Genomic DNA, 27,411 nt, shown 5'->3' on the forward strand with positions numbered 1-27,411 from the left:
TACTCCAGCACCATCTTGTCTCTCTCTCATAGAATTTCTTAATTTTATTTTTACAATTATTTTCCTCTCATTTACCTCAACTTTCTTTCTCTTTCCCTCTACCATTCTAGCAAAGGAAAGCATTCACATGATTTTCAGGGTCTAGTTCAGCCATGTTTTTGAGATGTCATTTTACACACACACACACACACATGCAGCATAATCTCGTATACCTCTCCTGAGCTGCTGTTTGTTATTCAGGCACTCTCTTTCAATATTTGCGAGCTCTGCCTTCTGCTGCTGGATGATCTTCTTCAGAGAGCCATCTAATTCTTGCTGTTGCTTCTGAACAAACTCTTGTTCCTATTAGACAGAGTTAACCATCAGTTAATAAGTATTTACTGAGCAAAACATCCATTTATCTATATGACTGCATATATTAGTAGTTAACAAGATTTTTAAATCAAGTTTCTAAAGTTAAATTTTAAAAAACCAAAATTATATATCTAAATGTACTAGTAAAGTCCAGAAAAAAAGTTCTAGAATATATATTATTCTAAACTTATTAAGAATAATATCCATAAAAGCAGTCCATTATCCATTCATATTATAATTAAAATGCCTTGTTACACTGACATCTTTGGGAAAATAATAAATTTAAATCTTCTAAAACTGACTATCCATTCCACTTCAGCATAGATAAAACAAGGACAAGAAGAGCCTTTTAGAAAGCAAGGTGATAAAGAGCAAATAAGTAAAACAGGTGTCAGAATTTTAAACTATTTTTCTAAGAAATAAAGAGGAAAAAATACCATGCCTACACTGAGAAAGATTGTTTCTGCATCAACAACCTATACCTAAAAAAAAAATAATAGTTTGAGGATTTACTAATAGTGCATTGCTAGAGAAATGTGAACTAGTAACAAGAAAGTGAGCTACATTCTATTAATCTGTTATCAAAATTCCTTATAATCAGATACTCTACTAACATGTTTGAGATCTGTTCATTCATTCAACAAATATATTCTGAGTACTATTTGCCTAAATGCCAAATTTATGCTTTAAAAATATCCTTTGGTTAATGTGTAAGAAAGGAAATGTTAAAAGTGACCTTTGACCTTTATGCTAGAATGTACATTTACAGAAGAAAAGAAACAATATCCAAATTGAAGAAGGGTAAATTTTGCCAGGAAATGTTTGGGTTTCCATCCCTCTCTTGGCAGCTATGGTAGTTTATGATTAGCTCAAGAGACATCTGATCAATTTGAGTGTGAATGTAAAAACTTGGGAGTTGAAGTGCCACTCCACCTATAATGCCTCCTCTTGTGCATCCTAGAGAAGATAAAAACCCCAAGACCCTTTTGGAACTATTTTTAGGCCTCAGACCAAGTCCATAGGCTCTATATCACCACCGATCTAGCCCTCAGTGCACAAAGGATAGTCCAGCAGTGTTCCTCGAGATGGTTGCCTTAGTACTCTGTCCCTGGAGGCAAGGATCATGTCTTGCCATTCATGACATCCAGTTAAAGTAATTAGGAGTCATGAATGCTGCTGTATCATTTGCATCATAATTTATATTTTAGCATAAATACAAATATACAGCAGCAGAAAGACTAATGAATTACCTCTATAAAATACAATTGTCATTTTGACTACAAACACCTATACAACTTTATCACAACAAAATAATAAAACTAAGTGAATATTTAAATTCAACTATATAGCAATAATGCCTTTTGAGTTTTATTTAGAGATGCAAAATTTCTATGTCTATCTTTTAAGCAGTTACAACAAAAAAAGTTGTTCAAATTTCTTTGTCCTAAAATATCACTTGTAATAAAAATTAAATTGTTTCTCTAATTTCATTATAAAATTTTGATATGCAAACTTGTTAAATAAATTTACTATAATCTGCATATACATCAAAGAGTTTTCTTTTGTTCAACATTTTTACCATTTGTTTGCATAAAATAATTTTTTTAATTATCCATGTGGGCAAAAACAATGGGTTCCAGTTAACTAGCATAAATATAAATATTACATTTAGGCTAAAAGAAATCAGTGTAGCCTGACCAGGCAGTGGCACAGTGAATAGAACATTGGCCTGGGATGCTGAGGACCCAGGTTTGAAACCTCCAGGTACTGATTTCAGCACAAGCTCACCAGCTTAAGCATGAGATTGCTGGCTTGAGCATGGGATCATAGACATGACTCCATGGTCGCTGGCTTGAGCCCAAAAGTTCCTGGCTTGAGCCCAAGGTCAGTAGATTGAGCAAAGGGTCACTGGGTTAGGTGGAGCCCCCCAGTCAATGAACAACTAAAGTGTCCCAACTATGAATTGATGCTTATCTCCCTGTCTGTCTCTCTTGCTTAAAAAGAAAAAAAAAAGAAATCAAGTGCACGAGATGGGGCGAATAAATTTTTATGTAAAAATTAAAAAGGTAAATATAAGCCAATACCACCAAAAAATAAATGTATTTCTTGTTAGTACATTACTATATTTATATTTGGTCACATTACTATATTTATATCTAGATAAACAATAAAAGAATTCAATTCAAAGAAAGCCTTTATTAAGCACTTGGTCAATGCTGGGCAGTGTACTAGTTACAGGGTTACTAAAACTAATAAAAGACAATATTGTCTTCAAAGAGCTTCCATGCTATTGGACCCAAATTGGTTTGCAGTTCACATAGAGTAGTGGGCCCCTTTTCTTAGTGTTGCACTTTCAACAGTTCAAAACCACAAAAAACTCAAAGCTGGGAAGGGTCCAGAAACCAGCCTACACAATGAAGGACTAAAAGAGCTCCAGAAGCATGCCCTAAAGCAGCTAATAATAAACGAGGGGAAAAGAAGAGCTGAGACTGTTTACAGAAGCAGGCAGAACTAGCACTGCTCTACTCCAGAAGGGAAAATATGAACCATCAGCTAAGTCAAGGTAGGCAACGTATGGAAGTGCTTCCTAACAATAAGAGATAGCAAAGACACCAGCTACTTTACAGGGCTACAGGGTTAAATAATTAAGAGTCTGGATAATTACATGGTCAAGGATAATGCACCAATAATTTTTTAGATTAAAGCTAAAAATTACCTGATAGGTCCCGCACATACTACTTAGTATATGTTATCACCTCAAAAGAAATAAAAATTTAATACTATTGAGATTTCATTAAATTTCCTAACTTCAAAAGCCAAGTACAATGTGTTCAAAATGGATTTTTTAATTAAAAATTACCCACAGGATGTAAATGAAAAGTGATGTTACATTCCAAAAAGATTCTACCAATTACACTCATCCTATAAAAAAAACTAACAGATGAATCTGATCACTAGGAGTAACAAATATTTTTAAATAGACACATAAATTATAAAATGAGTGCCCTTTAAAAGCACGTTTGAATTCTGATAAGTAATTTTATTATATTAATCAGGTAACTACGAACATGAAAAATACAACACTGGGTTCTAGAAAACTGTTAAGGGTTTTGATATACCCTTATTTACCTATTTGATATACCCTTATATACCTATTTGCACAAAATTTGATCATTTTAACTCAAAAGAAAAGCTAAAAATGGTAATGATCAGAAAAGTGATCGTAATTCATAATTTCTCCCTCTCTTTAATAAAAGTAATGTTTTGCTTACTCTTTTAGAAAACTAGAGTCCAACAGCTGCCAATGATAAGAAAAATAAGTCTAATTTCTGGAGAGGGGAAGGAAGGGTTGAAATCAAGCTGTATTCTATCTACTCCAGTTGTGTAGCAAACATCACAGACAAAAATTACAGTGTTAGATGAGCTAGGCGCTTCCCTATAGAAACTGTGAGAAAGAATACAGCCTGGAATTCCAGACTTAATTTAAAACTACAATAAGGAAAATCGCAACTCACTATTCATTACAGACAATTTGAATAGTGAAAACTAGAGTTCAATGAAACTAAAGTCACCACTTTTAATATGGCTTTTCTGACCATATCCATAATTAAAACATCTAAAGAAACATATATGCAATCAAAATGTCACTTCACACAAAGATAAAAATCTAATCACAGCATTCAATTTCTCACATGTGCAAAGCTCATAAAATACTACTCGGAAGATATTTCTTGAAAAATATGGAAATCTCCAGCTAAAATTTGTGGGGTAGATAGAAAAAGAACACAATGTATTAGAAGTGTTCTAACTCCAACTCTACCGTCAATCTCTTTGTGACTTTAGGCAGATCACTTAGACTTCTGTGCCTGATTCCTTCATCTGTAAAATGAATCCACTCCATCCCTGTGTTAGGATGATGGCAGTGAGAATCAAATGTAAAAACACTGAAGAGTACTGTACTATAAAGATCATGTCAAGTTAATACTGTTATTGTCATTACTGACATTATCATCTATCAATCTTCTAAGATTTTAACAAATAAAGCTAACAAAAAGGCACATGTGAGCCAAAGAAAAAGCAGGGAAAACAGGAGAGGGCATCCTCCTACAGGCACGTGGGACTTACATCCTGCATTTGGGCGTTGAAGACTGCACAAGATGACAACTGAAAAGACTGAATCATGACCTGAGCAACACCCTGTGAATCAGAATACAATGCACCTCCCAGGTGAGAATATGGCTTAATGACTTTTTGTAAAGGGAAAAAATAATTATACAAACGTTGAGTTTCTTGATGCCTGGAACAGAGGAGCCTCTTTCTCCACTGTAAAATGAAAGATTTGAACTGGATCAATGGTTTCCAAACTTTAGATTGCTGGTGGTGGTTTTTGTTTTTGTTTTTAAACCAGTCAAACCCTTTTTTAAAAAACTCATCAAAAATATGCATAATTTATAAAAGTTTTAAAAAGTGGTGCTCCTTGACTTGAAGTGGAAGCAGGGGTCCACAGCCACCCAGTCTTCGCTTTTAGAAGAATTCTTGAGGTGCTTCTTCCAAACTCAAGAGCTCCTAAATGCACAACTTGAAAACCACTGGACTAGATGATCAAATACATTCTAGCTCCATAACTATATGGCTATTATCTATAAACTCTCAAAAGATTTTAAAATAGACTCTGCAAAGTTATCAAGTTTTAGCACCTTAAAGCAGTAAAGAGAAATGCTTTTGAAATTTGTTAGGCTACTAAATTCTCCATTAAATTTACAAAAATAAATTTATTGTTGCTTTCAGCTTTCTTGGAAAATACAGGCTAGGCAATCAAAATTATGTGAATAATCACCAACAAAGTTTTATTAAAGCATAGCATCATATAATCTAATATACTACATTTTAAAATTTAAAAAGTCTATATTCCTTTATAAGGTAAAACCATATTGTTATCTAGTTTGAAATCCAAATTATCCAAAAATGTATGTAGTCAGTAAGGACCTCCTCTCACCTAGGAACAAGACATGGCCAACAATTACTAAGCTACGCTGGTAAAAGTTTAGATTTGGCACAGAAAGGACAGCTTGAATATGGGCAGCAGCATGGTATGGTGGTTCAAGTGTATGAAATGTGGAGCCAAACTTGCCCAGGCAAGAATTCTGGTTTATCATTGACCAGACGTATCACCTTGGGAAAAGTCACTCAGTCTCCCTGGGCTTTTATTTCCCTCACTGTAGATCGGAGGTAACAAGAATAATTCCCTCAGACATTGTGCAGTTAAAATGAGTTTATACAGGTAAAGCATTTAAAACAGTGTTTGACACACAGTAAATGCATGTTTGCTATTTCGTGATCTCCACACCAGCCAAGACAAAATTTTTCACTGGCTCACAGCAAAAACTAAATTTATTAAAATAAGCTAATTTTATTAAAATTTTAAATTCTTCCCTGGCTGGTTGGCTCAGCAGTAGAGCATTGGCCCAGCATGTGGAAGTCTCGGGTTGGACTCCCAGTCACACAGGAGAATAGAAGTAACCATCTGCTTCTCTACCACCACCCCCTCACCCCCCAACCCCCGCAGCCATGGCTCATTTGAGCAAGTTGACCCCAGGCACTGAGGATGGCTCCATGGCCTCACTTCAGGCGCTAAAATAGCTTGGCTGCTGAGCAATGGAGCAATCGCCCCATAGGGGGCTTGTCAGGTAGATCCCAGATGGGGAGCACGCAGGAGTCTGTCTCTCTACCTCCCCACCTCTCACTTTAAAAAATATTTCTTTTAATTCCGAGCCTGACCAGTAGTAGTGTAGTAAGAGTGTTAACCTAGGACACTGAGGTCCTAGGTTCAAAACACCAACATCATCGGCTTGAGTGCAGGATCACTGACATAATCCCAGGATCGCTGTCTTGTGCTCAAAGGTCTGGCTTGAAGCTCAAAGTCACTGGCTTGAGCAAGGGGCCACTGGCTTAGCTAAGGCACATACGAGGAACACTCAATGAACAACTAACATGACACAACTACGAGTTGATGCTTCTCATCTCTCTTCCTTCCTGTCTCTCTCTCGAAAAAAAATTCTGTCATATTTTTCATGGTGTTAAAATAGTCTCCTTCAAAATGATGGTGACAAGTAAATGAAAGTTTTAAGATATCTTTACTTGGCAAAAACAAAAAAATTCTGACGGGCAATCCATTCATCTTGGTCCCCAATATTTTTTGTTATTTTTGTTTCTTTTCATGGGTCTGTAAAATTGAAAAGTCTGGAAACCACTTTTTAAGTTCTAAAAAACCACATTAAAAAGATAATATAAAGCAAGAGTTAATATATAATCCATGCCTCTTCTTCCTTTCATTGACATACATAACTATAAACTGAGCTTACTTTTCTTTGCTTCCAGGCTGAGTATACACTTAATTAAAAGAAAGAAGATTCCTAGGATAAAAAACTTTGTAGTCATGAGAAATAATTCCTGAAGAATATGTTGAAAATACTAATTTATCTAATTTTATAAAGAATTCATCCGTCTTTATTGGCTCAGCCTTAAAACCTAGAATCAAATTTATACAGAAAAAAACTATTTTTTAATTGCTATATTCTGAACCAAAAAGAAAAACACACTTAGTATTTAAAATTAGGTTTTAAGTTGCTTATGTTCTTGAGTTTAACAGTAATAAATGTTTGATCTACCATTTAATATTAATATTGACCATTTTTCTTTAAACTTTGAATTTTTTAGAAGTAACAGCCTTTTATTAGGCATCCTTTTCATACTCACCCTTCCATATTTTTCTGTCCTGGAAGTCTTTTATCAAACACTGACATTACTACTTAAATATGCAAACTTCCAAAACGATTAAAATAAGACTACACTGGATTGTACATTAACATACTTATTTATTTCATCTGGAGTCAGTTTTCTAAACATTCCACTTAACTTCATATTAACAACTTGAATGTCATCATTAGAGTGAATTTAGTACTACAGAAAGAATGCCCTGGGTACCTTTGTATGAGGAAAAGTCAGTATCATATAAATACAGTTAGAATTTACCCTTTCAACCATGGTTTATTGAGCTGTGAGAATAATGCTGCTTTCTGTTTTAGTAGCATTAAGCTGCTGCTGTTACCTGAGCATGCTGGCTTTGTGCAAGCTCCTCTTTCCTGCGTTTCATGAGCTCTTTTCTCAGCTCTTTGGGTGCTTTCTCCACTTCATTTATAACCTACAGTGTATAAGCATGCAGGAGGTGGGGAAATAATACTTTCTCCACAGCAAGCATTTATGTGAGCAGACAAGCTACAAGTCAAACATGAAAGCTGTTAAAAAGTTTAACATGCATTAGCATAGGTGTTAGTTTGGTGAAAAAGAATGAAAGGACAGAACATGCTTAATCTCAGTGCAGAAAAGGGACATTATACCATGTAGAAGTTAATTAGTTGCTTAATATCCCTATATAAAGATCTGATCTGAAGACAATCAGTAAAGGATTAGTTACAGCACTGATGCTGAAGTAAAGTTAATAAACTGAACTGACCTTCTTGAAAGATCATAAAATTATAAATACATCTATTGACATTGTTTGAAGTATCAAGCATAAGGAAAGCTAATGTCACTTTTAAAAGTAAAACAATTAATAATTGGCTTGATTAAACCAAAGAAATAATTTTAAGTAAAATTCACTGAGACCAAAAAAACCCGAAAAGGGTAAGTAAGCCTTAGAATACACAAAGGAGAAATATTGCATTTTCTTTTTTTTCATAAAACACACCTTTTTACACACAGTGTGATAAAAATAAACATATCTGATGATTTTGTGTTGGATTCAGATAACATTCTCCTTCGCTGATAATTTAAGCCAAACTTAATTGTCAAGTTTAAAATCAGTAATACACTCATAAAATAAGTTTAATATGCTATGATTTATTATACCAGATAAAACATATTATGAAACAAAGTCTTTTCAGAGCTCAATCTCTTAAATCATTTCAAAAATCTAGATATGTACTCCACCTAAAAAGAGACCTGTAATCCAACTATGAAAGACAATCATGTGTTTACAAGTAGAAGCACCAAAAGCAACCACAGATTCCGAATCACCACATGCTACTGATGGTCCGTGAAGGAGACCGATTTTGATTAAACATAGTGTATTTAAAATTTTCCATCAGTAATTCCTCATGAAACCAAATCACCATTAAAAGGAAGAGACTCCCCAAATGCAAGAAGTTTAGTGATAAGGAAAAAAATACATAGTATAATTATTTAAAATACACATATCATGATCTCAAACATATTCACTGTCTAAAACTCTGCTACCCAAAACAGTAACAATAACTGGAGACTTTTATATATTTAGGATTAAATCATATATTTACCTGTAAAATTTGTTTTATTTAATCTGATATTAAAAATAACTTCTAATAGTACCCATGGTTTCAAGAGAATTAACGTGTAGCCTCAGTAAAAGTCATACATCATGACATACAGAACCATTCTATATAAAATATAATCATGTGACAAAACAGTAATTTTTAGAAATGGTAGCCACATCAAATAAAATTATATACCATTTAAGTCATCTTTACCTAAAGCAATCATACAACACAGTATATTTATTAATGCTTGATTCTACCCTTTTTAAAGTAGATCTGCAAGTTCAGCAATATGATGTTCAATTTTCTGCATAATTTAAATGTTGAAGTCAATGAAATTGGGTACTGAAACTTACAAATGTAAAAATACATTCACTAGTTTGGTTGAGATATTTTGGTTCCAGTCTATTAGAAATAAATCATATTGCTGTCCCTGGGGTAAATCATGAAAAGGTAAATTCTCCTCCTACACTAAAGGTACAGATAATTTTCATAAAATTACCACTGAAAACTCTAATATATAAATAAATTTCTCTTAGGTTTATTTTACTTGGGGAGAAAAAGATACACTAATACAATATGTGAATCGTCTTTCTCAATTAATGACTATTTTTCACACCATAAACAGATTCTACCACAATATGGAACAGTTTCAGGAAAAATGAAAAAATTCATTCTATTCAAATGACTTTACAAATATTCTTCTACCTGTGATTCTTCAAAGTATCTCGCAATTTGATGAATTTATATATATTATTGCAAATTTCAGGTTACTCAGCTTTTGTTTTGGTACAATGTCCAAGAAAGGTAATTAAGCTAATAAAAAAAAATTTAAGTATGAATTAAATATTACAAATAAATAATAAGGGGAATTATTATTGCCACCTGAAAACAAAACATTGTAAATTTTCTTGAAAAAATATTTCTATAATATGCCTTAAATGCTGCATTAATAAAAGAAAAATGATAGTCTGGAAGGAAAATGAAGACTTGGTTCAATGTTTAGCTGGACATTTAATGGTAGTTTGTGAATGTGACTAGGCCATTAAAACTTCTTCTACTCCAGCCTCCTTGGCAGTAAATGGGTAACACCTGACCTAACTACTATCCCACATGACTGTTGGGAACGCCAAAAAAAAGAAAGAAAGAATGAGTGCTATCTTACTAGTATTATTATCAAGCTTTATTCCTAATCCCTTAGTCTTACATATACATTAAAAAAATAGCTCTAGTAATTAAAAACAGTAGTTAACACCTACCTCCTTTTTTCGGTTCTTCAACATACTCTGAAATTTGGACAACTCTTTCTCTTGTTCTCCTTTAATGCGTTTGGCTTCATCTCGCAAGCGATTTGTGTGTTCCTGTTCTAGACGTTCAATAGTCTGTTTCTGCTGTTTTTCTAGATTCTCAATTTCTTGGTCATACTGTCTCTTTTTGCTCTGTAAAACATATAGCTCAAGATCATTTAACTTTTCTATCAATCACATTCACTCATTATAATGAGGATGTTTACTAAGAGTACATAATTAGCATTTGAATATACATAACCTTGTAGTACTGAACAAGTCAAATGAATATATGAAATTTTTCAAAAAGATGAGCATTTCATTTTCTCTAACATGGAAAATAAATACAGTTGACCCCTGAATGGCTTTGAGCTACACAGGTCCATATATGTACAGAATTTTTTCAATAAATATACAGTTGGCCCTCTGGATCCCCAAGTTTCAAATCCGCAGATTCAATGAACCTCAAACGGGAAACTGCAGCTGGGAATCTGTGGATGCAGAGGGTTTACAGTCTGCATTGTTCTACACTGTGTTATATAAGGGGCTGGAACATCTGCAGATTTTGGTATCCATGGGGAGTCTTGACAGCAATTCCCCGTTGATACCAAAGGACAACTGTAGTTAAGTTTTTGTTTTTTGGGTTTCTTTTTTTGTATTTTTATGAAGTTGGAAACGGGGAGGCAGTCAGACAGACTCCTGCATGTGCCCGACCGGGATCCACGCGGCATGCCCACCAGGGGGCGATGCTCTGCCCATGTAGGGCATTGCTCTGTTGTGACCAGAGCCATTCTAGTGCCTGAGGCAGAGGCCATGGAGCCATCCTCAACGCCCGGGCCAACTTTGCTCCGATGGAGCCTTGGCTGTGGGAGGGGAAGAGAGAGACAGAGAGGAAGGAGAGGGGGAGGGGTGGAGAAGCAGATGGGCGCTTCTCCTGTGTGCCCTGGCCGGGAATCGAATCCGGGACTCCTGCACGCCAGGTCGATGCTCTACCACTGAGCCAAACGGCCAGGGCCTGTAGTTAAGTTTTTGTTTTTGAGGAGTTAAAACTTAAACATGGATTTTCTACTGTACCGGGTAGGGGGGACCCCCTATCCCCTGCATTACTCAAGAGTCAACTATACTTTTTTCTATTATACAAGTAGTAGAATGTTCAAAATTTTTAGACAATCCACAAGAATATCCAGTTGCTGTGAAGTACTAAAGGACATTTTCAATATTTATACAACAAAATGTTTGATATAGCAAAGGTCTTATCTGAAGTCTATTTTAATTATGTACCACTGTCATTTTCAGATTTGCTCTTCTTCATTAAGATTCTTAAAATAAACATATTATTTCATTGAAACAAATCTTTTGGAATTATAAATCTACACTTTCAACAAAAGATTGCTGCATACATAAAAAATGAGTAACATTGCAATTTTAGATAAAGATAAAGTTAAATATTTGTAATGGGTGTAAACAAATTAAAATGCAGAACATTCTGAAAAATATTTTAGGGGAAAACCTCCCCAACTTTTATAAGGTTCTAGAAAACAGAATATAAGTACTATAAAAATACTCAGTGAGAAAAAAAGAATTCTTAGGAATTCTCAGTTATAATCCAACAAATATAATCAACAATACCATACTTCTCACAAAACAATTCTTTTGTTTGTTTGTTTATTTTTATCCATTTTAGAGAGAGAAAGGGAGGGGGAGAGAGAGAGAAAGAAAGATAGAAACGTTGATCTGTTCCTGTAAGTGCCCTGACCGGGGATCAAACTGGCAACCTCTGTGTTTCAGGACAGTGCTCTAACCAACTGAGCCATCTGGCCAGGGCCACACAAAATGATTCTTAGCACATATAATTAAGAACTATGTTCAAAGTATAAACAGTATAATATTTCCAGTTATCTTTTTTCTAACCTACCTTATGCGAGATGTTCAACATAAGTTATCAAAATCTTATATGACATTACTAATTCCTCTTTTAACTTTGGATACAAGGAAAAAACCAAGACTCAGTTACAATTACCCTTGACTAGTCAGAACTAATTTCTCAAGAAGCTGTGAATAGGGTATGTGGAAGCTTAACTGTAGGAAACAAGAGAAGTGTCTTTTGAAAAAGCCCCCAAGAAGTTCTATTGTAATACTTAGCAGGGTTTAAAGATGACTGCTCTAGACTGGCTTAAAATCTTGCATTCCAAATCTGAGAGGTCAAATTGTAACACTGAAGAATTATGCAGCACCAGGCACACCAAAGGACTCTGTACACCACCTACTAGCTCTCATGATTCCAGGTTTCCTGACAGATTTTAATCAAAGAAAAATGAGGATGCCCATCACACTGTAAGTCAGTGACAGGAATTCTGAGATGGAAGACCCTTTTGGGCAAAGGGAAAAAAGAAAAGAAAAAGACATCCAGAACACCAAAGAGATAAAGGCCAGAAACACATTACAAAGCCAGAAAAATGTAGTCATCAGAGAACAAGTTGTAAAACCACTCATGGGTTTTTTTCTTAAAGCACCAAATTTCATAATTAGCAAAAAAGTACAAATATCTAAGACTTTACCATCATTTCCTGCTCAAAGCGCCGAAAAATTTGTTCTCGTTGCTGCTGCAGTTTGCTATTGAGCTGTTGTTGGGCTCTTTGCTCTTCTTTTTGAAGAAATCTTAATTCCCGAAGTTCCTGGCGTCTAATAAAATTATTATCAATGACAGAGAAAAATAAAAATTACACCTTTGAAGTAACTCTTTTTACTTTAAGATATTTTTCAAATGTAAAAGTAATAAAAGGATAATCCAAAATTAGCCAAGATTTCACTTGTTTCTCTAGTCTTTAGACTTTGCAGAGACTGAAAAGAAATCACAAAACCAGTTTTAAGTATCATATGTTGTTTCTCTACTCACCTAAGAAACCTCAATTCTTCAGTTTTGGAATCACTATCTGTAACTATCTTTGATGTTGTTACACTCACTTCTACACCATCAACAACAAATTTGCGTGTTTTCTTCAGTGTTTTCTTTTGTCTCCTTGTTTCCTGAGTGAGATTTTATTTTAGTTAGGTTTTATATATGGGCAATACAAGAGAGAAAACATTTTCTTATGTAAAAAAAGAAAAGAAAAAAACAAAAAATTGAATAGTCATGCAGTAAGACTCACCTGTGGAACCAGTTATATCATCTTCTCCTCTGACTTTCAGATGACTTTACAGATGAAATAAAAATTTTTTCAAGTGAAATTATGCCTTTTGATGATGTGCATGTATAATTTTTATACCACATCATAATCAGGCACAGTGGTGGAGTAATTGAAGGAGCAATTCACATACTAATATTCATTCACTAATTAGTATAACTTACATTTTAACTATTTTTTATTCCTTCTTTTCACCTTGGAGTTCCTTTGCTTTCAGTTTTAGACCCACTGACAGGACCAAAATGAATTCCTGGGGCTCATCTCTTAAAGAATTTAAAGCAATAGGTCTCAGGGCAGCTGGGAGAGTGTATTTTGAAAAGGCTCCGACATATTTTTTTTTTCTTCTTTTCCCAATGAGAACAGCGGAGACAGAGACAGATTCCCGCATGCGCCTCAACCGGGACCCACCTGGCAACCCCTGTCTGGGGCTGATGCTCTGCCAATCCAGGGCCCCAAAAGTAATTTTTAAGCACTTCCAGGACTGAATATCAAAATCTATTTCATTGGCAACAATATCAATAGTTCTCCATCTCAGGACCGGGGACAAACATGTGATTTTAGAGTGACTAGAAAGATAGCATACTGCACCTCAAAAGAACCATATCTGCCTGCTAGTTATTGCCTACAATTATTTATTAAGACCAGACTCTTCATTCCTCAACTGGTATCCAAATGCTTTTTAAAGTAAATAGAAAAAACAGAAGTATAACACTCCTACAAATACATCTGGTATTGAGAGCAGATAATCACTTGGTTTGGATATGGGGGGAAAGGTTAAAAAGCAGAAGAAGCCCTGGCCAGTTGGCTCAGTGGTAGAGCGTCGGCCTGGCGTGCAGAAGTCCCAGGTTCGATTCCCGGCCAGGACACACAGGAGAAGCGCCCATCTGCTTCTCCACCCCTCCCCCTCTCCTTCCTCTCTCTCTCTTCCCCTCCCACAGCCGAGGCTCCATTGGAGCAAAGATGGCCCGGGCGCTGGGGATGGCTCCTTGGCCTCTGCCCCAGGCGCTAGAGTGGCTCTGGTCGCAACAGAGCGATGCCCCGGAGGGGCAGAGCATCGCCCCCTGGTGGGCAGAGCGTTGCCCCCTGGTGGGCGTGCCGGGTGGATCCTGGTCGGGCGCATGCGGGAGTCTCTGACTGTCTCTCCCCGTTTCCAGCTTCAGAAAAATACAAAAAAAAAAAAAAAGGCAGAAGAAGCGGCCCTGGCCGGTTGGCTCAGTGGTAGAGAGTTGGCCTGGCATGCAGGAGTCCCAGGTTCGATTCCCGGCCAGGGCACACAGGAGAAGCACCCATCTGCTTCTCCACTCCTCCCCCTCTCCTTCCTCTCTGTCTCTCTCTTCCCCTCCCGCAGCCGAGGTTCCATTGGAACAAAGTTGGCCCAGGCACTGAGGATGGCTCCGTGGTCTCCGCCTCAGGCGCTAGAATGGCTCTGGTCGCAACAGACCAATGCCCCAGGTGGGCAGAGCATCGCCCCCTGGTGGGCATGCCGGGTGGATCCTGGTTGGGCGCATGCAGGAGTCTGTCTGACTGCCTCCCTGTTTCCAACTTCAGAAAAATACAAAAAAAAAAGCAGAAGAAGCAAAAGTAGAATGTGAAAAAATTAAATGCAAAATGCATTAGATTTTCAAGGTTGTCTTTGGCACTTTCCAGTCACCTTTCTGCATCTTCTTACTGTTCTATTCTGCAAGCTTCCGCCATCCCCACTGCTCTTCTGAAGCCTGGGACTGGGCACCCTATCCAGACTTCCTCTACAACCTCAAGTGGGCACACCCCCAAAATAGATCCACCTCCCATTACCTCCGATCTTTCTACTTTTTCAGTTACTACTAAAATATTCATGTAACATGATCTTACCTCTCATAGAAGTACTTGCATTTTAAAAAATAATAGTATATTTTTAGTGTAACTTAAAAGTTATGGCCCTGGCCGGTTGGCTCAGCGGTAGAGCGTCAGCCTGGTGTGCATAAGTCCTGGGTTCGATTCCTGGCCAGGGCAAACAGGAGAGGAACCCATTTGCTTCTCCACCCCTCCCCGTCTCCTTCCTCTCTGTCTCTCTCTTCCCCTCCCTCAGCGAGGCTCCATTGGAGCAAAGATGGCTGGGCCGGCCGCTGGGGATGGCTCTGTGGCCTCTGCCTCAGGTGCTAGAATGGCTCTGGATGCAACAGAGCAATGCCCCAGAGGGGCAGAGCATCGCCACCTGGTGGGCATGCCGGGTGGATCCCGGTCGGGCGCATGCGGGAGTCTGTCTGACTGCCTCCCTGTTTCCAGCTTCGGAAAAATGAAAAAAAAAAAAAAAGTTACTACACTAAGTCAATGAATAGACTTCAGATTAATCGAATTTCAGTCAATGAAACAAAAAAAAACTGAAGACAATCTAGACAAGACGCAATAATCTGGGGCAGATGGGCAGGCCGCTCAGTCATGTCCCAGAGTCCTGTCCCTAAGGTCGGTTTTCCTAAGTTGTTTCTGCTTTTCAATATTTTGCTGTAAACCCTGAATCTTTAGTCCAAGGCTCACCTGTATCAGAATTCAATGGGATCTTTTGTTACAAATACTGATTCTTGGGCCCCACCCCACACTTCTACAGAGCTCCCCCTGCTAACTTTTAAGCACACTCATATTTGAGAATTATTCTGTAGAAACTACAGTGTTCTGGGTTTTAGTTTTGGGTTTTGTCTATCTTCCCACAATGGTTCTCCTGGCAGCAGTGACGGCTGTGACTGAGAAAGCAACAGTGGTCATCTGTATGAGCCAGTGGTAAATCAAGGGCTATTTATCCCTAACATGCTTTAGAAATCATTCTTGCCTGACCAGGCGGTGGTGCAGTGGATAGTGTTGGACTGGGATGCGGAAGGACCCAGGTTCGAGACCCCGAGGTCTCCAGGCTTATCTGGCTTGAGCAAAGAGCTTGCCAGCTTGAACTCAAGGTCACTGGCTCGAGCAAGGGGTTACTTGGTCTGCTGAAGGCCCACGGTCAAGGCACATATGAGAAAGCAATCAATGAACAACTAAGGTGTTGCAACAAAAAAAAACTGATGATGGATGCTTCTCATCTTTCTGTTCCTGTCTGTCTGTCCCTATCTCTGACTCTCTCTCTCTGTCCCTATTAAAAAAAAAAAAAAAAGAAATCATTCTTTCAATTTCTCTATTCTCTCAGATCTTATTGATTCTTGTTAAAATCCTATCTAGATATGTACAGTAAGAGAACCCAAATCACACTAAGCAACTATACTATATTGTGCATAGCAGGTTGGCAAAAAATAAGTATGGCCTGACCAGGTGGTGGTGCAGTGGATAGAGTGTCGGACTGGGATGCGGAGGACCCAGGTTCAAGACCCCAAAGTCCCCAGCTTGAGTGCAGGTTCATCTGGTTTGAGCAAAGCTCACCAGCTTAGACACAGGTCGCTGGCTCAAGCAAGGCGTTACTCGGTCTGCTGAAGGCCCACGGTCAAGGCACACATGAGAAAGCAATCAATGAACAACTAAAGTGTTGCAACAAAAAACTAATGATTGATGCTTCTTATCTCTCCGTTCCTGTCTGTCTGTCCCTATCTGACTCTCTGTCTCTGTAAAAAAAAAAAAAAAAAAGTATGTACTACCAAAAAAATTAAAGGTCACATCCAGACCTCTCTCTTTGGTTCTTTTTCATTGATTGCCTACATAGGCTGTAAGAATTTTATGGGGATAATACTATACTAACTTAGTGCTGTTTTATTTTCAAGATATCAGTTTCACATAAATCCCCAAAATGACCAAGAAAAACCCAAACAAGGACCCACGTACACTTACTTGTAAAGATATTGATCCACTGTCTTTAGTTTTGTTTAGAAAACTAGAGATAGATAAATTCAAGTCAATGCTGCTATTGTCGGCAGTGGAACCAGTGCCCGAGTCAGTATCATTTTCCTTTTGGTTCTCAGATTCTGGTAACAACACGGTTTCAGTTTTTGATAAAGCACCTATTTCCCCTTTATTTTCTGCATCTTCAGAGTTGATATTAATACTAGGAATTGGAACAGGCTGAGGTTCACTAGGCTGTGAAGCAGTAGTAACATCAGGTTCCGTTTTAATTGGCACTTCACATGGAATTTCCTTCTGCTCTGTATCTGTCTGAGAAGTGGCTTCATGAGCATCCTGCGTCTCACTTCCTGAAGCCTCTTGGTCAGTATGAATCACTGCACTTTTGATCTCTATTTCTTCAGTGCTACATGACTCAGTAATTTCATCAACTTTGTTTGTCCTGGGTTCCTCATTGGTCTCCACTCTGTTCTCAGAACTCGTGATTAACTGTTTGTCACCTTTACCTTCTAAAGATTTCTGATCAATCGCCTTAGTTTCAACTATTTCTGTAACAGAAGCTTCTTCAGTACCATCAACCTCAGGGCCCTCCACGGGTTTACTTACTAATTCCTGGCCTATGTCAACCATTTCTTTCTCATCACTACTCTGAACATCCTTAGCATTGTTTTCAACTGCCTTCTGAGCAACATCTACTGCCTCATTTGTTCCCAATGCATTGCTTGTATCACTAACCACATCTTTCTGAGTTTTCTCATCTTTTCCCAAATTCTCTTGGGTGTCTTCCTTTGTAAGCTCAACTTCATTGTCAATTGTCTGAATATCTGCCTCTTTTTCTCCAGTCTCTTCAGAAACTAAATCCATTGTTTGAACAGCAGTATCTTTAACTTCTTCTTCAGATTTTATAACCTTATTTTCAAATACCTGTTGCTTTTCCTGGTCTCTTTCTTCCTCAGGTTTCTGTTCAATATTTGTTTCTAAAGTTATGATATTATTCTCTTTTTCTTCATTGACTGAATTCATGTCTACTATTTCTTGATCTTTGGAGTCAGGCAGATTATCAAGCTTGGGTCTCTTCTCCTCTCTCCCATTTTCCTTGATTGTTATTGTTCTGTGACGGAGTTCAGCCACAGCTTCTAAATGAGTATCATTATTATGTTCATCAATACCCTCCACAGCTTTTTCAGGCTCATTGGTAGTGGATTTTTCATTAAGAACTCTGCTGTTGAATTTATCTTCCGGAACATTACGTTCTGTTTTTTCAGAAACAGATCCCAAAATGCAAGCATTCTGTGAAAGTTTATCTTCTTCAGAGCTGGCAATACTAAGATCAGAGGAGGCACGTTTACTTGCAGGTATTGGCTAAAAAAGATTTTATACATTTTTTAGTGTTAAAATAAGATGGTGACCAAAGCAATATTTTGTTTATTTATATTTAAAAATTAGTTAATTCATGTATAATGTTTAAAACATTTATTCAGTAAATCTGATGAAGTTATAAAAATAATTTTAAAAACTGACAAATCTTCACATAATATAACAAAAATAGCAAGAGTAAACTTGCTATTAACTTTCACCTCTAAAATTAAAAGGTTTGTGCTGCTACCCAATAATTAATGCTTAAATACAGGTGCAATCACTCTTCAAAGCCTAATTCTAAAAATTACCTAAATAAAGTTTCCTTTCTACTAAATACTCACCAGAGAATTTTCTGTTTCTTCGTCCTCCTCCTCCTCTTTACCGTCTTCAACTTCTTCTGTTACTTCAGCCTTTGCCTCTGCAATCAACTCTCGGATTGGTCTGTTGGTATCCACAGTAACAAAAGGATGCTGTTTGGTCATTAAAAAGAGCATGCTCAATAACATCTGGAATGCTTGTTTATAAAGTTTCAAAAACGTAAAACACATTATTATATGGTAAAAATATGAATATATAGGTAGAAAAAAAAATACAAACAACGTGAAATAATGTTCCATCTGGGAAAGAAAGGAGGTAGAGGAGGCTGAGCAGGAGTGGGGCTGCCTACAACCCCCACTGTACCTTTTGTCAAGGATCTGAAGGAAACATGCCAGAAGTAATAACACATTATATCTGGACAGTAGCACGTACTTTTTCTGTTAGAAAATTTCGTAATCTAAAATTTAAACTTTTTTAATTTAAAGTAAGTTTCAAGTTAGGTTTACATTACCAGTTCTTAAAAAGTAATGATACATGTAAGTCCAGTATGAAGCTTTATGGTTCTGTTAAAAGTCTACAAACACCTGCTTTTTTGACACAGTTCTAATTTTCTTAAGAGTAAAAAGATACATTATACACTCAGCAGTGTCTGTCACAGACTAAGGCCTTCAAATGTAGGGTTGTAAAATAATAAAAGTGTGTCCCAGGGATATAGTTGTTGCCCAGAAAAAGGAAATTTTTCCTGCCTGCCTCCCTCATATAAATACATCAACCTAAAATACTATCCTGCAGGAGTTATACAGCAACTCAGCCTAATAGTAAGTACCTCAAGAGTTGCCATTTTTTTTTTGTTTACCTCTATGTTTATTATTTGACAAAGTTTTATTTTAAATATTATACACAGTTCCTGTTATAAAATAAAATTAGCCAATCACTTTAACACCATTTGTTAAAATCAGCAATATTTACTGAACATTTACCTTCAAGAACATAAAAAAATGCATTAGCTCGTCCCCTTGCCCCCAAAGTACACGCTTTCTGCTAACTGGAGAGAAAATGGAAGCAACTAACAAAGTGCAAAAAATTAACGAAATGAAAAGAACACAAACTGAATAAAAAAAAGAACAGGAGGAATGACATAAGTTAAATGCATTTTGGCAATGGCAGCACATGTTTGCAAAGCAAAGCAAATGTTAACTCCTACAATTATTCTGAGTTTCCACAGGGAAACGCAAGTGGAAAGAGAGCACAGTGAATAAATCTGAAATTGTATTCTTCTTAAAAAGATGTTTAAAAAATTATATGGTTTGTTGTTGTCATATTACTCTTATCTTACTTGCAGTAACTGAGATGTTGTCCACCTGGAATCCACATTTTTTTCCAAGCATTTCTTTAGAAAGTCCTTAAAATTTGAAGACCTTCAAAATAAAATTTTAACAATGATATTCTATTTTACTTTCTTGTTATTTTAAAACCAAACAAAACTCTGATAAATTATGCTTAAGTTTCATTATGTATGCCATTGTATTACTTCTACATAAGAAAACTAGTTAATGAAAATATTAAGATTTTATAAGCTTTTCATTTATAAACATGTTAGACATATATATATACATATGTAAGTAGGTTCACAGTTTTAACCATTGAGATAAAACTATATATTCACAAGTATGCCAAAAATTCTTCTATATCAAATTCCACAATATAGGTCAAACATATATGCCTCACTTTCTCATAGTACAGTAAATACCCATTTCATGTAGAACTCGATCACTGGTACTTTCAAATTCATGGGGAAAGTCAGTTATAAGAGTTTATATGCACTTAAGTCTTGAAAATATATCAAAAATTTGTATTCTACTTCATAGAGTTTTTGTACCATAAATTTAAATACCCTTGGAAAGTTGGAAGAATAAAGCTTCAAGTTTGCTTCTTAAAAAGCTTTGTTTAGAATATTTTACCGACCCTGGCCGGTTGGCTCAGCGGTAGAGTGTCAGCCTGGCGTGCGGGGGATCCGGGTTCGATTCCCGGCCAGGGCACATAGGAGAAGCGCCCATTTGCTTCTCCACCCCTATCCCCTCCTTCCTCTCTGTCTCTCTCTTCCCCTCCTGCACCCAAGGCTCCATTGGAGCAAAGATGGCCCGGGCGCTGGGGATGGCTCCTTGGCCTCTGCCCCACGCGCTAGAGTGGCTCTGGTCGCGGCAGAGCGACGCCCCAGAGGGGCAGAGCATCGCCCCCTGGTGGGCAGAGCATCGCCCCTGGTGGGCGTACCGGGTAGATCCCGGTTGGGCGCATGCGGGAGTCTGTCTGACTGTCTCTCCCCGTTTCCAGCTTTAGAAAAATAAAAAAATTTTAAAAAATTAAAAAAATTAAAAAAAAGAATATTTTACCATTTTGATGGCTGTGCTAACGTAGGGGGCTCAGATTTTGCTATTTTTAGCAGCACTCGCATTGGATTTAATTCATGATGAGGTGGTTCTATCTCAGCCATTTCTATTAAAGTGATACCCAGGGACCAAACATCCGCTTTGTAATCGTAAGGCCTGTCCTTCGATGTTTCACACATGACCACCTCAGGAGCCATCCTATGAAAACAGAGAATTAAAAGTTAAGATGTTTAACTTAAGAATAGAGCTTGCAAACTACATAAAAGAATATCCTCAATCATATAAACAAATAATAACTGCTGACATAACTAACACTGCAAATCCATAAATATGAATACATACCAATATGGTGTACCAATAAAGGAATCTCTTCTTTGAAGTGTCCTTGTGTTTTTAGCTGATACTCCAAAATCCGCTTGAAATAAATAATCATACAAAAGTGTTAGTGCTAGTTTTAATGTTGTCAACAAAGGGAAAAGCATATCAAGTCTTTCATAAGGCCATTCTTATTCAAGAGTAAGAAAAATAACTTGTCTACCATTCTAATTTTGACCACTCTCTTTCTATAATATCACACCCACCCCAAAAAATTGCCACAGAAAAGATTCCATCATTAATACACTTAATACCACCATCTTTAAACATCTTCAGATCACAAGTTCTCCAGAATTGAAGAAAAAATAGTAACTTTAAAAGATCAGTCTATCTACTTCAAAACAAATGCCAAAACAATAAACAAACACATATTATAATTAAATCAATAAACATTTTTTTCTATAGTGTGAGAAACAAATTATACCAAAGCAGCCTTTATGACAGCATATGGCTTACTTTCTTATAAAATTATATTACAAAGAAAAAAATTAGAAACCACGTTTTCTGATTTCAATATAGCTTTATCAAATGTTAAACCCCACCATTTAGGCCAACAGCTCAGACAAACAAAAACAGCAACATAAAACTGCTACTGCTACCTAAATTACCTCATGCCATACATACACATATCTTTCAAAGTTTCATGTTTGACATGCCACTTTTGAGAATTTTAAGTCTCAAAATTAAATCATTATAAAAAATCCAGCACTTAGTGCTCATGCCCCAAGACCTGGCATAGAATATATATACTCAGTAAATGGTAGCTACTATTATTAACCATATCTCTAATTCTAACCTTAGTGATATTTTGTTGGTAGAACTCTTAAAACTCATTAAATCCTGCCTTGTATTCTAATTGTTTGTGTTTACTATATGGCAGTGGTCCCCAACCTTTTTTGGGCCATGGACCGGTTTAATGTCAGAAAATATTTTCACAGACCGGCCTTTAGGGTGGGACGGATAAATGTATCACGTGTCCAAGACAAGCGTCAAGAGTGAGTCTTAGATGGATGTAACAGAGGGAATCTGGTCATTTTTTAAAAATAAAACATCGTTCAGACTTAAATATAAATAAAATGGAAATAATGTAAGTTCTTTCTCAGAATAAATGGCCCACAGACCGGTACCGGTCCAGGGGTTGGGGACCACTGCTATATGGTACTCTTTTTTCTTTTTGACCATGTAGTTCTGCTTAAACATAAATAGGCAGTTAGCTATTGCCTATGAAATGACGTTCAATCTTCCTAACGTGATATATAACACTCTTTATTATATTAGATATTTAATTTTTTGTAATTAAATGTTTTGTAATTAAATTTATAAATGACTAAGCAAACAAAACATCTATATTTGAAATATTTTATTTACAGAAGATACAACATAAACAGATTTACAGAACTCCCCACCCCTATTACCCATCTCCATGCCTCCTCTACTTACAATCTTCCCCTGTATTTCTGGAGGAAGGAGTTGGGATCACGATATGCAACTCCTGCCAGAAGAGGTTCTGTTCTCAGGTCAAGTCAGCTCATTACTTACTCTAGTGTTTTCAGAGGACCCATTAACACTATTCGTATTAACTTTCTCCCTTAGAACAGGACTGCAAAAGGAGGTCCAGAAACGGGCCTAAACAACTGTCTACTGTCAATATTCATACCTCTCTAAGCACTCTAATGAGCAGGAGTTAAACTAAACAGGGACAGAGGGCATCTTCATTTTCTGTGCAAAGGGGAAAACTGTTTGCTATCTGCTATGGGCTTTGAATTTCTACCTATAAAGATGTGGTATGTACACACTGGTTTGTTAAAATAGCCTTTTACATACTTATTTCCATCTGCTATGACATGATCCAATAAGATCATAAAAATTTGGGTCCAGTGGTCCCTCATCTATCATGAGGGTTAGGTTCCAGAACCCCCTGCAATAGGTAAAAATCCACAAAGTAGCCACCTTATTTTTATTTTATTATTTATATATTTTTAAGGCTTTATAAACCCTCCCCACTCTTATAAACCTTTCCCGCACTTATTTTGCTTATCTGACCGCAAAAACAATTAAAATAATAAATATATTAAAATACCTATATACTGCAAAATCCCACAATATAGTGAAAAATCCACGATACAAAATTAGATATATATAACTTAAAAATCCGTGATACAGGCCCTGGCTGGTTGGCTCAGTGGTAGAGTGTAAGCCTGGCATGCAGGAGTCCCAGGTTCGATTCCCAGCCAGGGCACACAGGAGAGGCGCCCATCTGCTTCTCCACCCCTCCCCCTCTCCTTCCTCTCTGTCTCTCTCTTCCCCTCCCGCAGCCTAGGCTCCATTGGAGTAAAGTGGGCCTGGGCACTGAGGATGGCTCCATGGCCTCTGCCTCAGGTGCTAGAATGGCTCTGGTTGCAACAGAGCAACGCCCCAGATGGGCAGAGCATCGCCCCCTGGTGGGCATTCCGGGTGGATCCCGGTCGGATATGGGAGTCTGTCTGACTGCCTCCCCGTTTCCAACTTCAGAAAAATACAAAAAAAAAAAAATAAATCCACGATACAGTGAGACCGCGAAAAGCGAACAATATGGCGAGGAATGACTGTATTCTAAGATGGTTCTCGAGGACAGTATGGTTCTAGACTTCTGTGTACACTTAAGAGGGTGTGAAAGAAATGGAAGGTTCTCTGTATTTACAAATTAATAAAACAAAACAAAAATGAATAAAACAGAGACTGAAACTATTTTAAATGTCAGCCAACTCAAAACTAGTATTTGGCATTCCTAAATATTCAAAAGTATACTGATATTGCCTGCCTGGTGGCGGTGCAACGGATAGAGCGTTGACCTGGGATACTTAGGTCCCAGGTTCGAAACCTTGAGGTCGCTGGCTTGAGTGTGGGCTCATCCAGCTTGAGCATGGGGTTGCTGGCCTGAGCTGGAATCATGCCTTCGAGGCACATATGAGAAGCAATCAATGAATAACTAAGGTGCCGCAACTACGAGTTGATGCTTTTCATCTCTCTCCCTACCTATCTCTCTGTTTCTCTCTCTGCCTCTCTCTTACTCTCTCTCTCAAAAAAATAAATATATTTTTAAAGTATACATTATTTTACACAAAAGTATGTTCCTGTATTAAAATAAGATTTTAACACATTTACAGAAAAGCACCAAAAATGGATCAAAATTATAATACACTATTTCAAAATGAGCTATGAGACTTCAAAAATGATGCAAGATATAAAGTAACATAAGTCCGGATTACAAAAACTCAGAAATAAGGTGGCATAACTCAAGAAAATTAGAAATAAAAGATCATTTTAGAAAAAAAGGACTAAACTAAAAGGAATGCAAGAACAGATAAACAGGCCTGACAGGCGGTGGTGGCGCAGTGGAGAGAGCATCAGCCCAGAGCATGGAGGGTGCCGGTTCAATCCCAGGGTAGCCTGCTCAGTCCCGAGGGCACCGGCTCAGAGGCAGCTGGTTCCAGCCCCCATCAGGGAACATGTAAGAAGTAGTCAATGGCACAAGTAGAACAATGAGTTGATGCTTCTCTCCCCCACACACACACCTCTTCTCTCTCAAAAAATAGTTTTGGATAGTGGTGACAGTTGTAAACAGACTTAATGGTGCAGAACTGCGCACTTAAAATGGTTAAACAGTAAATTTTGTTAAGTATATTTCACCATAATTTTTTAAATGAGGCTAAAAGAACTTGAGAGAAAGTTACAAATATTGATGACAGGCAAATCCCACAAGCAGATAAAAATACCTAAAGAGCTCAGTGGTAGAGTGTCAGCCTGGCGTGCAGGAGTCCCAGGTTCGATTCCCGGCCAGGGCACACAGGAGAAGCGCCCATCTGCTTCTCCACCCCTCCCCCTCTCCTTCCTCTCTGTCTCTCTCTTCCCCTCCCGCAGCCAGGGCTCCATTGGAGCAAAGTTGGCCCAGGCACTGAGGATGGCTCTATGGCCTCTGCCTCAGGCACTAGAATGGCTCTGGTTGCAACAGAGCAACACCCCAGATGGGCAGAGCATCACCCCCTGGTGGGCATGCCGGGTGGATCCCGGTTGGGCGCATGTGGGAGTCTGTCCGACTGCCTCCCTGTTTCCAACTTCAGAAAATACAAAAAAAAAATCCCTAAAGAAAAAAGTCAATGCAAGGGGGCAGAACAAATACTCAAATAACAAGGAAGCTATCCAAGACTAGACTCAGGTCAAAAAAATTAACAAGCCAAAAGAAACACCTCATGGATACGAATAACAGTGTGGTGCCTGCACTGGGTGGGGAGGTGGAAGAGGGTATGGGGCATAAGTGGTGATGGAGGGATCCCTAACGTGGGGATACCTAACGTGGGGATGAACACACAATACAGTGCACAGAGCTGTGTTGTAGGACTGGACACCTGCAACCTGTATAATTATATTAATCAGTGTCACCCCAATAAATTCAATTAAAAAAACAAGATGAACAAGCCAATGTGAAGAAGCTCCCTGTCACCAAAGATGGTCCAATGTGAGCTTCAATAAAGATAAAATTGCCTGACCAGGCAGCAGCACAGTGGATAGAGCTTTGGACTGAGATGCAGAGGACCCAGGTTCAAAACCCTGAGGTTGCTGGCTTGAGAGTGGGCTCATCTGGCTTGAGCACAGGGTTGCTGGCTTGAGCGTGCGATCATAGATATGACCCCATGGACAATGGCTTCAGCCCAAAGGTCACTGGCTTGAAACCCAAGTTCATTGGCTTGAGCCTAAGGTCTCTGGCTTCAGCAAGGGGTCACTCACTCTGTTGTAGCCCCTCAGTCAAGGTAATATGAGAAAGTAATCAGTGAACAACTAAGGTGCCGCGACAAGGCATTGATGCTTCTCATCTCTCTCCCTTCCTGTCTGTCCTTATCTGTCCCTCTCTCTGTCTCTGTTGCAAAAAAAAAAGAAGATAAAATTGTAATAAATTTGAAACCTATAAAGTAAAACTGAATTCATAAATTAACAATATTTTTTAAAATACTGGTCACCAACTGATGGTATGAGAACCAATTCATTGTCTTAAGCTAAGTTGTATGTGTTATTTTCTGTATCTATTTATTTCATAATAAGAAGGTTAAATTTTAGTACAGGGAGGTCCTCTGGTTACAACAATCTTGACATATGACGTTTTGAGTTTACAACAGCGGTTCTCAACCTATGGGTTGTGACCCACAGGTTGAGAACCGCTGGTTTACAACACTCACTCCCATAAAAATGTTAAAAAACTGAGCCACGAGTGTTTCGGCTTACACCATTAGCATCATACTTATGGACTATGTGGGTGAACTAGTTTGGATGCACGTGGCAGAAGAATACGCAGTAACGCAGCAAACAAGTGAGGGAGTTGGCTCCCCCAGCACACTTACCTACACCATTTCTGACTGTTCAAAGCACAAGTGTTCCGTTTGTGTTAGGCTAGGTTGTGTTTTGACTTACACCAAAATTTGGGTTACATCACTGTCATAGGAACAGAACTGTGTCATAACCCAAAAACCCCTTGTATATTAAATTATACCTGTTTAGATGTCATAACAAAGTAATGTGAAATTACTATAATCACTATGTTTTTTTAATATATTTTGTCCTTTTAATCTCCTTCCAAAATCTACAAATTTAGACATCATTAAATTTTTTTCTTAATTGATATCTTGGAAGTACTTAAAGAGAACTATATTTTCCATTTGTATATATCTTTATAAAATTAATTAATTTCCCATTTAAATCTACATCTATATATTTTTAGAAAGTGTATTTATTCCCTTTGTAAAAAACAAAAGTAAAAACTAGACTCCTTATATTTATTTTTGGCATCTTTTTAGACTTACTTTGTTTAGTCAAGATACCATATGAATAGAATAAGTATAAAACTAAATATGGGGAAAAAAATTCACTAGACACAAGTTTTAGAATTAAAAATGAAGTTAGCAGTTTTACATACTACATCATATTCTAAATGTATTATATTAATAAACATTAAGTCTACAGATAAAAACTT

At 37.4% G+C, this 27,411-nt stretch overlaps 1 protein-coding gene across 2 annotated transcripts in view; it reads right to left on the reverse strand.

The window, feature by feature from the left end:
* Window positions 1–27,411, reverse strand: part of SLK (STE20 like kinase) — a 68,981-nt gene that overhangs the window by 19,119 nt on the left and 22,451 nt on the right. The window contains exons 5-14 of one of the 2 annotated variants that reach the window (XM_066354518.1): window positions 21,378–21,450; window positions 21,039–21,233; window positions 19,985–20,066; window positions 18,672–18,800; window positions 16,963–18,333; window positions 12,888–13,018; window positions 12,550–12,673; window positions 9,965–10,144; window positions 7,463–7,555; window positions 213–342 (exon numbers count right to left, since the gene is read on the reverse strand). In XM_066354518.1, the coding sequence (XP_066210615.1) occupies window positions 213–342; window positions 7,463–7,555; window positions 9,965–10,144; window positions 12,550–12,673; window positions 12,888–13,018; window positions 16,963–18,333; window positions 18,672–18,800; window positions 19,985–20,066; window positions 21,039–21,233; window positions 21,378–21,450 (2,508 nt within the window). The remainder of the gene's footprint in view (window positions 1–212; window positions 343–7,462; window positions 7,556–9,964; window positions 10,145–12,549; window positions 12,674–12,887; window positions 13,019–16,962; window positions 18,334–18,671; window positions 18,801–19,984; window positions 20,067–21,038; window positions 21,234–21,377; window positions 21,451–27,411) is intronic. The other variant, XM_066354519.1, reaches the window with a different exon arrangement.

This window comes from Saccopteryx leptura, chromosome 13 (genome assembly GCF_036850995.1).
Source record: "Saccopteryx leptura isolate mSacLep1 chromosome 13, mSacLep1_pri_phased_curated, whole genome shotgun sequence".
Classification (NCBI taxonomy): Eukaryota; Metazoa; Chordata; class Mammalia; order Chiroptera; family Emballonuridae; genus Saccopteryx; species Saccopteryx leptura.